The 12,939-nt window shown below is 55.2% G+C and overlaps 1 protein-coding gene across 25 annotated transcripts in view; it reads left to right on the forward strand.

The window, feature by feature from the left end:
- Positions 1-12,939, forward strand: part of PLEC (plectin) — a 297,784-nt gene that overhangs the window by 211,182 nt on the left and 73,663 nt on the right. For 24 of the 25 annotated variants that reach the window (XM_069956882.1, XM_069956901.1, XM_069956883.1 and 21 more), the window contains 4 exons: positions 1,653-1,730; positions 1,823-1,915; positions 3,407-3,573; positions 11,215-11,330. In XM_069956882.1, coding sequence (XP_069812983.1) covers positions 1,653-1,730; positions 1,823-1,915; positions 3,407-3,573; positions 11,215-11,330 — 454 coding nt within the window. Of the gene's footprint in view, positions 1-1,652; positions 1,731-1,822; positions 1,916-3,406; positions 3,574-7,719; positions 8,008-11,214; positions 11,331-12,939 lie in introns of those variants that run through there. The other variant, XM_069956900.1, reaches the window with a different exon arrangement.

Here is a 12,939-nt window from a genome sequence, read left to right on the forward strand (position 1 = left end):
CTGAATGTGAGTGCAAGCACATTATAGCAGCACTGTGTATAGCTGAGTGTGATTGCAGGCACATTATAGCAGGAATGGAGAGGATGGGAAACAAGGGCGGACAGAGACTGCAGGGAGCATGAAGGAATGAGCAGGACAGATGTGGGCACATACATGCAGCGCTCTCTGTCCGGGGAGAGAGGGGTTACAGCTATGGAGAGATTACCTCCACAGTCCTGTCCTCTGATGTAAGCCCCAGCCTGAAGTGGATCTGCTATGATTTGGAAGGTGATGGAGACTTCCTGGGTCAGAGTACAGGGCTGTAGACCCCGCTATGCAGACCATGCCCCTCCCCTCCCCCTCCTCCCACCCAGTACAGGGAGCTCTTACACCAAAGCAATGCTCTTACACCGAGGTACCACTGTATAGTACCCCCTTGGTCACATGGTCAGTGATGACACACTAGAATCAGCCAATCAGATTGATGTTAAAACCAGCGCTAACTTGTGATTGGAGAGTCTTGTTATGGGATGGTTGTTGATTGGCTGGTGATGCATGGCCCTACCCCCTGCCCGTTATCACAAGTGATCAGGTGACACAGCAGATATGACCACCGCACAGTGTCACTGATCCATAGGACGCCAGCAGGAGAGCCGCCATATTGGATGAGGAAGGGACGGCTGTTGTTCAGTGGCCGATCACAGCAGAGGTGACGTGTGACAATGTGCCGAGGGCTTAATGTGAATCCCCATTTCCTCCCACCGGCCGTCTCTGATGGTCTTTCTTCACAGGAAGCGCTCTGACCGGGCCGACGTCCATGGGATTTCCTCAATGTCCCTTTATGGCCGAGCCCAGCGTTCCGGGAATATTTCTGTGCGAAGAATGTAACTGTGTGTGTGTGTGTGTGTGTGTGTCTGTGTGTGTGTGTGTGCGCGCACCAGGATTGGTATATGTCACTGTGTGTGTGTGTGCGTGTGTGTGTGTGATATGTCACTGTGTGTGTGTGTGCGTGTGTGTGTGTGATATGTCACTGTGCGTGTGTGTGTGTGATATGTCACTGTGTGTGTGTGTGTGTGTGTGATATGTCACTGTGCGTGTGTGTGTGTGATATGTCACTGTGCGTGTGTGTGTGTGATATGTCACTGTGTGTGTGTGTGTGTGTGTGTGTGTGTGTGCGCGCACCAGGATTGGTATATGTCACTGTGTGTGTGTGTGCGTGTGTGTGTGTGATATGTCACTGTGTGTGTGTGTGTGTGTGTGTGTGTGCGCACACCAGGATTGGTATATGTCACTGTGTGTGCGCGTGTGTGTGTGATATGTCACTGTGTGTGTGTGTGTGTGTGCGCGCGCACCAGGATTGGGATGTCACTGTGTGTGTGTGTGTGTGTGTGTGTTTGCACCAGGATTGGGATGTCACTGTGTGTGTTTGCACCAGGATTGGGATGTCACTGTGTGTGTTTGCACCAGGATTGGGATACGTCACTGCGCCCGTGTCATGATGGCAGCTCATACTAATCCTGTAGCATTTCCCAATGGATTATCTGCGTCCGGTGTGGCTGTGGGGGGTGCTGTCCGGTGCTGCAGGCATGACTCCACCACGTCTGTGTGTGTGTGTGGTCACGTGTGCCTTGTGCCATCTGCAATCTTGTAACCCGCTTTTTCTCACATTGCAGCCCCGGGAGAAGGGTCGCATGCGCTTCCACAAGCTGCAGAATGTGCAGATTGCTCTGGATTTCCTGAAGCTGCGACAGGTAAGGGTCCACCCCCACACCTGCTGCTTCCCCCCACCACCTGCTTCCTCCAGCCCTGCCGCCCGCTCAGTTCTGCTATGTTGCCCTTACAGGTGAAGTTGGTGAACATCCGCAATGACGACATTGCAGACGGGAACCCCAAGCTGACGCTCGGCCTGATCTGGACCATCATCCTTCACTTCCAGGTGAGTGTGAGCGGCTGTGTGCAGAGGGTGCGGTCACTCACCCCCTCCTCCTCCCCGTGCCAGGCTGGGGGGCACCTTCATGGAAGGGTCCTTGATAATGGTGCCACCTGCAGGCAAAACTGGGCCTTGACGGATGTGATAAGAGGAGTGACATGCAGCCCCTGCCGGCTGGGATCTGTAGTCCCCGCAGAGCCGCACTGAGATTGCCAAGTCCCACACCACTGTGATGTGTGCGGACGCCTCCTGTACAGCCCGTCCGCCTGTCACTCTGACACCCCCCCTAATCCCCCCCCACACACACCGGCCGCCTGTCACTCTGATGCCCCCCAAATCCCCCCCCAACCCCCCCACCCCGACCTGTCACTCTGATCACCCCACCCCCCCCGGCGGCCTGTCAATCTAAGAGACAAAGACACTGATGATAATGGTAATAAGCCATCACCTCTCCCTGCACTGATGATGAGGGTAGTAGTCCTCACCTCTCCCTGTACTGATGATGAGGGTAGTAGTTTTCACCTCTCCCTGCACTACTGATGATGAGGGTAGTAGTCCTCACCTCTCCCTGCACTACTGATGATGATGAGGGTAATAGTCCTCACCTCTCCCTGTACTGATGATGAGGTTAGTAGTTCTCACCTCTCGCTGCACTACTGATGATCATAAGGGTAGTAGTCCTCACCTCTCCCTGTACTGATGATGAGGGTAGTGGTCCTCACATCTCCCTGCACTGATGATAATGAGGGTAGTAGTCCTCACCTCTCCCGGTATTGATGAGGGTACTAGTCCTCACCTCTCCCTACACTAATGATGATGAGGGTAGTAGTCCTCACCTCTCCCTATACTGATAAGGGTACTAGTCCTCACCTCTCCCTACACTGATGATGATGATGATGGTAGTAGTCCTCACCTCTCCCTACACTGATGATGATGAGGGTAGTAGTCCTCACCTCTCCCTGCACTGATGATAAGGGTACTAGTCCTCACCTCTCCCTACACTGATGATGATGAGGGTAGTAGTCCTCACCTCTCCCTGCACTGATGATGATGAGGGTAGTAGTCCTCACCTCTCCCTGCACTGATGATGATGAGGGTAGTAGTCCTCACCTCTCCCTGCACTGATGATGATGAGGGTAGTAGTCCTCACCTCTCCCTGCACTGATGATGATGAGGGTAGTAGTCCTCACCTCTCCCTGCACTGATGATGATGAGGGTAGTAGTCCTCACCTCTCCCTGCACTGATGATGATGAGGGTAGTAGTCCTCACCTCTCCCTGCACTGATGATGATGAGGGTAGTAGTCCTCACCTCTCCCTGCACTGATGATGATGAGGGTAGTAGTCCTCACCTCTCCCTATACTGATAAGGGTACTAGTCCTCACCTCTCCCTACACTGATGATGATGATGATGATGATGAGGGTAGTAGTCCTCACCTCTCCCTGCACTGATGATGATGATGAGGGTAGTAGTCCTCACCTCTCTCTGTCTCTGCAGATTTCGGACATCCAGGTGAGCGGTCAGTCGGAGGACATGACGGCTAAGGAGAAGCTGCTGCTGTGGTCTCAGCGGATGACTGAGGGCTACCAGGGGCTGCGCTGCGATAACTTCACTGCCAGCTGGAGGGACGGACGCCTCTTCAACGCCATCATCCACCGTCACAAGTAAGGCAGGGTCCAGGCGGGTTGGGCTCCTGGGCTCCTTCCCTGTCATTGGTTGTCTCTCCATGGAGAGGAATCCGGCCCCTCGGGCCGACGCACAACAAATTCTTCTGATTTTATTTGGAAGGCGTGTTGAAATTCGAAACGTCGGCATCTCACCACCGCAGACATACAATGCATCTCATACAATGCATCTCATCCATGCTGGTGTGTAGAGCACAGTGTTCTGCAGAGCATCTCATCCATGTTGGTGTATAGAGCACAGTGTTCTGCAGAGCATCTGTCTGATGGGATTAATGTATATCATCACGTCTCTTTACATGCCTAGTACAGTCTCGCTGCAGAGCGTCTCGCCTGGCTGGCGTGTCACATTCTGGGGATTATTACGCTCCTGCTGTAACAAGATTTCATCTATCAGCCAAGAACAATGGCGGCTGCTGAACAATGAGGGTAATGAGGGCAGGTCTGAGCCTGCGGGGTGTGAGGGCGACGCTGAGCCCGGAACACGCACCACCGGGGGGCAGGAACCGGGCCCCCACTCTGCTTACAGCACCACAAAGCTGAGGGTTTGTTACAGGGTATCAGCCTGGGGTCCACGCTGTACGGAACACAGTGGACTGTCTGCACTGATACACTGTAACATCCCCTCAGCACATAGAGGACTGTCTGCACTGATACACTGTAACACCCCCTCAGCACATAGAGGACTGTCTGCACTGATACACTGTAACATCCCCTCAGCACATAGAGGAGAGGACTGTCTGCACTGATACACTGTAACATCCCCTCAGCACATAGAGGACTGTCTGCACTGATACACTGTAACACCCCCTCAGCACATAGAGGACTGTCTGCACTGACACACTGTAACATCCCCTCAGCACATAGAGGAGAGGACTGTCTGCACTGACACACTGTAACATCCCCTCAGCACATAGAGGACTGTCTGCACTGATACACTGTAACATCCCCTCAGCACATAGAGGACTGTCTGCACTGATACACTGTAACATCCCCTCAGCACATAGGACTGTCTGCACTGATACACTGTAACATCCCCTCAGCACATAGAGGAGAGCACTGTCTGCACTGATACACTGTAACATCCCCTCAGCACATAGAGGAGAGGACTGTCTGCACTGATACACTGTAACATCCCCTCAGCACATAGAGGAGAGGACTGTCTGCACTGATACACTGTAACATCCCCTCAGCACATAGAGGACTGTCTGCACTGATACACTGTAACATCCCCTCAGCACATAGAGGACTGTCTGCACTGATACACTGTAACATCCCCTCAGCACATAGAGGAGAGGACTGTCTGCACTGATACACTGTAACATCCCCTCAGCACATAGAGGACTGTCTGCACTGATACACTGTAACATCCCCTCAGCACATAGAGGACTGTCTGCACTGATACACTGTAACATCCCCTCAGCACATAGAGGACTGTCTGCACTGATACACTGTAACATCCCCTCAGCACATAGAGGAGAGGACTGTCTGCACTGATACACTGTAACATCCCCTCAGCACATAGAGGAGAGGACTGTCTGCACTGATACACTGTAACATCCCCTCAGCACATAGAGGACTGTCTGCACTGATACACTGTAACATCCCCTCAGCACATAGAGGACTGTCTGCACTGATACACTGTAACATCCCCTCAGCACATAGAGGACTGTCTGCACTGATACACTGTAACATCCCCTCAGCACATAGAGGAGAGGACTGTCTGCACTGATACACTGTAACATCCCCTCAGCACATAGAGGAGAGGACTGTCTGCACTGATACACTGTAACATCCCCTCAGCACATAGAGGACTGTCTGCACTGATACACTGTAACATCCCCTCAGCACATAGAGGACTGTCTGCACTGATACACTGTAACATCCCCTCAGCACATAGAGGACTGTCTGCACTGATACACTGTAACATCCCCTCAGCACATAGAGGAGAGGACTGTCTGCACTGACACACTGTAACATCCCCTCAGCACATAGAGGAGAGGACTGTCTGCACTGATACACTGTAACATCCCCTCAGCACATAGAGGACTGTCTGCACTGATACACTGTAACATCCCCTCAGCACATAGAGGACTGTCTGCACTGATACACTGTGCAGACAGAGCGTTCCTCCCCGCTTGGATGCTGGGGTTGCCGCAGAGCGTTCCTCCCCGCTGGGCTGCTGCAGAGCGTTCCTCCCCGCTGGGATGCTGGGGCTGCTGCAGAACGTTCCTCCCCGCTGGGATGCTGGGGCTGCTGCAGAGCGTTCCTCCCCGCTGGGATGCTGGGGCTGCTGCAGAGCGTTCCTCCCAGTTGGGATGCTGGGGCTGCTGCAGAGCGTTCCTCCCCGCTGGGATGCTGGGACTGCCGCAGAGCGTTCCTCCCCGCTGGCATGCTGGGGCTGCTGCAGAGCGTTCCTCCCCGCTGGGATGCTGGGAGTGCCGCAGAGCGTTCTTCCCCGCTGGGCTGCTGGGGCTGCTGCAGAGCGTTCCTCCCCGCTGGGATGCTGGGGCTGCTGCAGAGCGTTCCTCCCCGCTGGGATGCTGGGGCTGCTGCAGAGCGTTCCTCCCCGCTGGGATGCTGGGGCTGCTGCAGAGCGTTCCTCCCAGTTGGGATGCTGGGGCTGCTGCAGAGTGTTCCTCCCCGTTGGGATGCTGGGGCTGCTGCAGAGCGTTCCTCCCCGCTGGGATGCTGGGGCTGCCGCAGAGCGTTCCTCCCCGCTGGGATGCTGGGACTGCCGCAGAGCGTTCCTCCCCGCTGGGATGCTGGGGCTGCTGCAGAGCGTTCCTCCTCGCTGGGATGCTAGGACTGCCCCAGAGCGTTCCTCCCCGCTGGGATGCTGGGACTGCTGCAGAGCGTTCCTCCCCGCTGGGATGCTGGGACTGCTGCAGAGCGTTCCTCCCCGCTGGGATGCTGGGACTGCTGCAGAGCGTTCCTCCCCGCTGGGATGCTGGGACTGCTGCAGAGCGTTCCTCCCCGCTGGGATGCTGGGACTGCTGCAGAGCGTTCCTCCCCGCTGGGATGCTGGGACTGCCGCAGAGCGTTCCTCCCCGCTGGGATGCTGGGACTGCCGCAGAGCGTTCCTCCCCGCTGGGATGCTGGGGCTGCCGCAGAGCGTTCCTCCCCGCTGGCATGCTGGGGCTGCCGCAGAGCGTTCCTCCCCGCTGGGATGCTGGGAGTGCCGCAGAGCGTTCCTCCCCGCTGGGCTGCTGCAGAGCGTTCCTCCCCGCTGGGATGCTGGGGCTGCTGCAGAACGTTCCTCCCCGCTGGGATGCTGGGGCTGCTGCAGAGCGTTCCTCCTCGCTGGGATGCTGGGGCTGCTGCAGAGCGTTCCTCCCAGTTGGGATGCTGGGGCTGCTGCAGAGCGTTCCTCCCCGCTGGGATGCTGGGGCTGCTGCAGAGCGTTCCTCCCCGCTGGGATGCTGGGGCTGCCGCGGAGCGTTCCTCCCCGCTGGGATGCTGGGACTGCCGCGGAGCGTTCCTCCCCGCTGGGATGCTGGGACTGCCGCAGAGCGTTCCTCCCCGCTGGGATGCTGGGGCTGCCGCAGAGCGTTCCTCCCCGCTGGGATGCTGGGGCTGCCGCAGAGCGTTCCTCCCCGCTGGGATGCTGGGGCTGCCGCAGAGCGTTCCTCCCCGCTGGGATGCTGGGACTGCCGCAGAGCGTTCCTCCCCGCTGGGATGCTGGGGCTGCCGCAGAGCGTTCCTCCCCGCTGGGATGCTGGGGCTGCTGCAGAGCGTTCCTCCCCGCTGGGATGCTGGGGCTGCTGCAGAGCGTTCCTCCCCGCTGGGATGCTGGGGCTGCTGCAGAGCGTTCCTCCCCGCTGGGATGCTGGGGCTGCTGCAGAGCGTTCCTCCCCGCTGGGATGCTGGGGCTGCTGCAGAGCGTTCCTCCCAGTTGGGATGCTGGGGCTGCTGCAGAGCGTTCCTCCCCGCTGAGATGCTGGGGCTGCTGCAGAGCGTTCCTCCCCGCTGGGATGCTGGGGCTGCTGCAGAGCGTTGCAGAGCTCAGGTGGAGCTGCAGTTCTGTAGCCGGAGGCCGCGTCTTCCTCCTCCTTTTATCCTGGTGGAACATGTAGCAGCGGGGGAGGCGGCACGCCCTGAGCTGCGTCTCTCACATCCAGCCGTGGCACACACACCAGCAGCGGCGCAGTATGAGCGGAGACCAGCCCGGCCGCTGAGGACCCCCATAATGCCTCAGGAGAGACAGAAGAGGAGGAGAGGGAAGCAGAGGAGGCCTGCGGAGGAGCCCCCGGGGACATGGCCGTCCGCTCCGCCCCTGGACAGCGTGGTGATGCTCTGCGAGGACGTATCCTCCGAAAATGGCTCCAGCTCCATGGGGGAGGGGGTGGCGGAGTGGGGCAGCACCTACCTGGGCTCAGTCTACTCCATCCGCTCCGAGCTTCTGCTGAAAGAGATGTACGACCCCCCTGGGGCTGGAGGTGGGGTGGGGGGCAGCGCAGACCCCCGAAGCGGGAGGTGTGAGGCGGTGCAGACCCCCGAGGCGGAAGGTGTGAGGCGGTGCAGACCCCCGAGGCGGGAGGTGTGAGGCGGCGCAGACCCCCGAGGCGGGAGGTGTGAGGCGGCGCAGCCCCCCGAGGCGGAAGGTGTGAGGCGGTGCAGACCCCCGAGGCGGGAGGTGTGAGGCGGTGCAGACCCCCGAGGTGGGAGGTGGGAGGTTGTGGAGATCCCAGAGGTAACACATAAGGGGGGACACAAGGCTGTCGTGTGTGTGTACGGTGTTATATACCCGCCAACATGTGTCCCTCTCCTGTATGATATGTCCCTCTTCTCCTCCTCCTCCTCTCCTGTATATGTCCCCCTCCTCCTCCTCCTCCTCCTGTATATGTCCCCCTCCTCCTCCTCCTCTCCTGTATATGTCCCCCTCCTCCTCCTCCTGTATATGTCCCTCTCCTCCTCCTCCTCTCCTGTATATGTCCCCCTCCTCCTCCTCCTGTATATGTCCCTCTCCTCCTCCTCCTCTCCTGTATATGTCCCTCTCCTCCTCCTCCTCTCCTGTATATGTCCCCCTCCTCCTCCTCCTGTATATGTCCCTCTCCTCCTCCTCCTCCTCTCCTGTATATGTCCCTCTCCTCCTCCTCCTCTCCTGTATATGTCCCCCTCCTCCTCCTCCTGTATATGTCCCTCTCCTCCTCCTCTCATGTATATGTCCCTCTCCTCCTCTCATGTATATGTCCCTCTCCTCCTCTCCTGTATGATATGTCCCTCTCTTCCTCCTCCTCCTCCGCTCCTGTGTGATATGTCCCTCTCCTCTTCCTCCTCTCCTGTATATGTTCCTCTCCTCCTCCTCCTGTATGATATGTCCCTCTCCTCCTCCTCCTCCTCCTCCTCCTATATGATATGCCCCCCTCCTCCTCTCCTTTGTGATATGTCCCTCTCCTCCTCTCCTGTATGATATGTCCCTCTTCTCCTCCTCTCCTGTATATGTCCCTCTTCTCCTCCTCTCCTGTATGATATGTCCCTCTTCTCCTCCTCCTCCTGTATGATATGTCCCTCTCCTCCTCTCCTGTATGATATGTCCCTCTCCTCCTCCTCCTGTATATATCCCTCTCCTCCTCCTCCTCCTCCTATATGATATGCCCCCCTCCTCCTCTCCTTTGTGATATGTCCCTCTTCTCCTCCTCTCCTGTATATGTCCCTCTTCTCCTCCTCTCCTGTATGATATGTCCCTCTTCTCCTCCTCCTCCTGTATGATATGTCCCTCTCCTCCTCTCCTGTATGATATGTCCCTCTCCTCCTCCTCCTGTATATATCCCTCTCCTCCTCCTCCTCCTCCTATATGATATGCCCCTCTTCTCCTCCTCTCCTGTATGATATGTCCCTCTTCTCCTCCTCTCCTGTATGATATGTCCCTCTTCTCCTCCTCCTCCTGTATGATATGTCCCTCTCCTCCTCTCCTGTATGATATGTCCCTCTCCTCCTCCTCCTGTATATATCCCTCTCCTCCTCCTCCTCCTCCTATATGATATGCCCCCCTCCTCCTCTCCTTTGTGATATGTCCCTCTTCTCCTCCTCTCCTGTATATGTCCCTCTTCTCCTCCTCTCCTGTATGATATGTCCCTCTTCTCCTCCTCCTCCTGTATGATATGTCCCTCTCCTCCTCTCCTGTATGATATGTCCCTCTCCTCCTCCTCCTGTATATATCCCTCTCCTCCTCCTCCTCCTCCTCCTATATGATATGCCCCTCTTCTCCTCCTCTCCTGTATGATATGTCCCTCTTCTCCTCCTCCTCCTCCTGTATCATATGTCCCTCTCCTCCTCTGCTGTATGATATGTCCCTCTTCTCCTCTTCCTCCTCCTCCTCCTCCTGTATCATATGTCCCTCTCCTCCTCCTCCTGTATGATATGTCCCTCCCCTCCTCCTCCTCCTCTCCTGTATATGTTCCTCTCCTCTTCCTCCTCTCCTGTATGATATGTTCCTCTCCTATTCATCCTCTCCTGTATGATATGTCCCTCTACTCCTCCTCTCCTGTATATGTCCCTCTCTTCCTCCTCTCCTGTGTGAATTGTCCCTCTCCTCCTCCTCTCCTGTGTGATATGTCCCTCTTCTCCTCCTCCCTTGTATGATATGTCCCTCTTCTCCTCCTCCCTTGTATCATATGTCCCTCTTCTCCTCTCCTGTATGATATGTCCGTCTCCTCTTCCTCCTCTCATGTATCTGTCCCTCTCCTCCTCTCCTGTATGATATGTATCTCTTTCTTCTCCTCCTCCTCCTCCTCCTCCTCTCCTGTATGATATGTATCTCTCTTCCTCCTCCTCTCCTGTATGATATGTATCTCTCTTTCTCCTCCTCCTCTTCTGTATATGTCCCCCTCCTCCTCTCATGTATCTGTCCCTCTCCTCCTCTCCTCTAGGATATGTATCTCTCTTCCTCCTCCTCCTCTCCTGTATGATATGTATCTCTCCTCCTCCTCCTCTCCTGTATGATATGTATCTCTCTTCCTCCTCCTCTCCTGTATATGTCCCTCTCCTCCTCCTCCTCCTCTTCTGTATGATATGTCACTCTCCTCCTCCTCCTCCTCCTCCTCCTCCTCTCCTGTATGATATGTCCCTCTCCTCCTCCTCCTCCTCCTCCTCCTCTTCTGTATGATATGTCCCTCTCCTCCTCCTCCTCTCCTGTATGATATGTCCCTCTCCTCCTCCTCCTCCTCCTCCTCCTCCTCCTCCTCCTCTTCTGTATGATATGTCACTCTCCTCCTCCTCCTCCTCTCCTGTATGATATGCCCCCCCCCTCCTTCTCTCCCATATATGTCTCTTTCTCTATATTCCTCCATTCACATTACAGGGCGTGGTACCGTCTTACACTATATCACATTACGGTCATTCATTGTGTAGTGACTACCCGTGGCTGGAGCGTTGCATGCTGGGAGTTTGTATACTAAGGACAGGCCAGTAGTAGGATCCCTGACTGTATCCATCCTCCGTAGGCTCAGACTCTGTTATAGCTCTGAATATGGATCATGTATAGGGTTGATATGACTGGAGACCCCCTGGAGCACAGTATACGCTGTATATCCAGTGATGCCTGATGTATACAGGCCTAGATTGTCAGCCTCTCAGCACTTTCTCCAGTACATGACTGAAAGGTGTCCGTTCTATCCACAGACCCATGCTGATCGACATGAACAGAGTCTACCGCCAGACCAACATTGAGAACCTGGACCAGGCCTTCACCGTGGCCGAGCGGGATCTGGGGGTCACCAGGCTGCTGGATCCCGAAGGTATGCTTCACAACAGGAGAGACGAAATCTTAGAGCACAATCACTTAAATACATATGTATAGAGCCTATCACCCCTCCCCTTCCCTGTATGTATAGAGCCTATCACCCCTCCCCCTTCCCTGTATGTATAGAGCCTATCACCCCTCCCCCTTCCCTGTATGTATAGCGCCTATCACCCCTCCCCCTTCCCTGTATGTATAGAGCCTATCACCCCTCCCCCTTCCCTGTATGTATAGCGCCTATCACCCCTCCCCCTTCCCTGTATGTATAGAGCCTATCACCCCTCCCCCTTCCCTGTATGTATAGAGCCTATCATCCCTCCCCCTTCCCTGTATGTATAGTACTATCACCCCTCCCCCTTCCCTGTATGTATAGTACTATCACCCCTCCCCCTTCCCTGTATGTATAGAGCCTATCACCCCTCCCCCTTCCCTGTATGTATAGAGCCTATCACCCCTCCCCCTCCCCTGTATGTATAGAGCCTATCACCCCTCCCCCTTCCCTGTATGTATAGAGCCTATCATCCCTCCCTCTTCCCTGTATGTATAGTACTATCACCCCTCCCCCTTCCCTGTATGTATAGTACTATCACCCCTCCCCCTTCCCTGTATGTATAGAGCCTATCACCCCTCCCCCTTCCCTGTATGTATAGAGCCTATCATCACCCCTCCCCCTTCCCTGTATATATATATATATATAGAGCCTATCACCCCTCCCCTTTCCCTGTATGTATAGAGCCTATCACCCCTCCCCCTTCCCTGTATGTATAGAGCCTATCACCCCTCCCCCTTCCCTGTATGTATAGAGCCTATCACCCCTCCCCCTTCCCTGTATATATATAGAGCCTATCACCCCTCCCCCTTCCCTGTGTATATATATATAGAGCCTTTATATAATCACCCCTCCCCTTTCCCTGTATGTATAGAGCCTATCACCCCTCCCCCTTCCCTGTATGTATAGAGCCTATCACCCCTCCCCCTTCCCTGTATGTATAGCGCCTATCACCCCTCCCCCTTCCCTGTATGTATAGAACCTATCATCACCCCTCCCCCTTCCCTGTATGTATAGAGCCTATCATCACCCCTCCCCCTTCCCTGTATGTATAGCGCCCATCACTCCTCCCCCTTCCCTGTATGTATAGAGCCTATCACCCCTCCCCCTTCCCTGTATCCATCCCCTCCTTGGTTGAACTTGATGGACATGTGTCTTTTTTCAACCATATTTCTATGTAACTACTCACAGTATATAGTGTATGTATACACACAGCGGTGATGTCACTCCTGCAGCATATAGTGTATATATACACACGGCGGTGATGTCGCTCCTGCAGTATATAGTGTATATACACACACGGCGGTGATGTCACTCCTGCAGTATATAATGTATATACACACATGGCGGTGATGACACTCCTGCAGTATATAGTGTATATACACACAGCGGTGATGTCACTCCTGCAGCATATAGTGTATATACACACGGCGGTGATGTCACTCCTGCAGTATATAGTGTATACTAGAAAATGTACCCGGCGCTGCCCGGGTATAAAGTGTCAGTTTGTTAATTAGATTTGTTCTAAGGTGCCCAGGAGGCCAAGCTAAAGGTATTG

This window comes from Dendropsophus ebraccatus, chromosome 2, assembly GCF_027789765.1.
Source record: "Dendropsophus ebraccatus isolate aDenEbr1 chromosome 2, aDenEbr1.pat, whole genome shotgun sequence".
Taxonomy (NCBI): domain Eukaryota; kingdom Metazoa; phylum Chordata; class Amphibia; order Anura; family Hylidae; genus Dendropsophus; species Dendropsophus ebraccatus.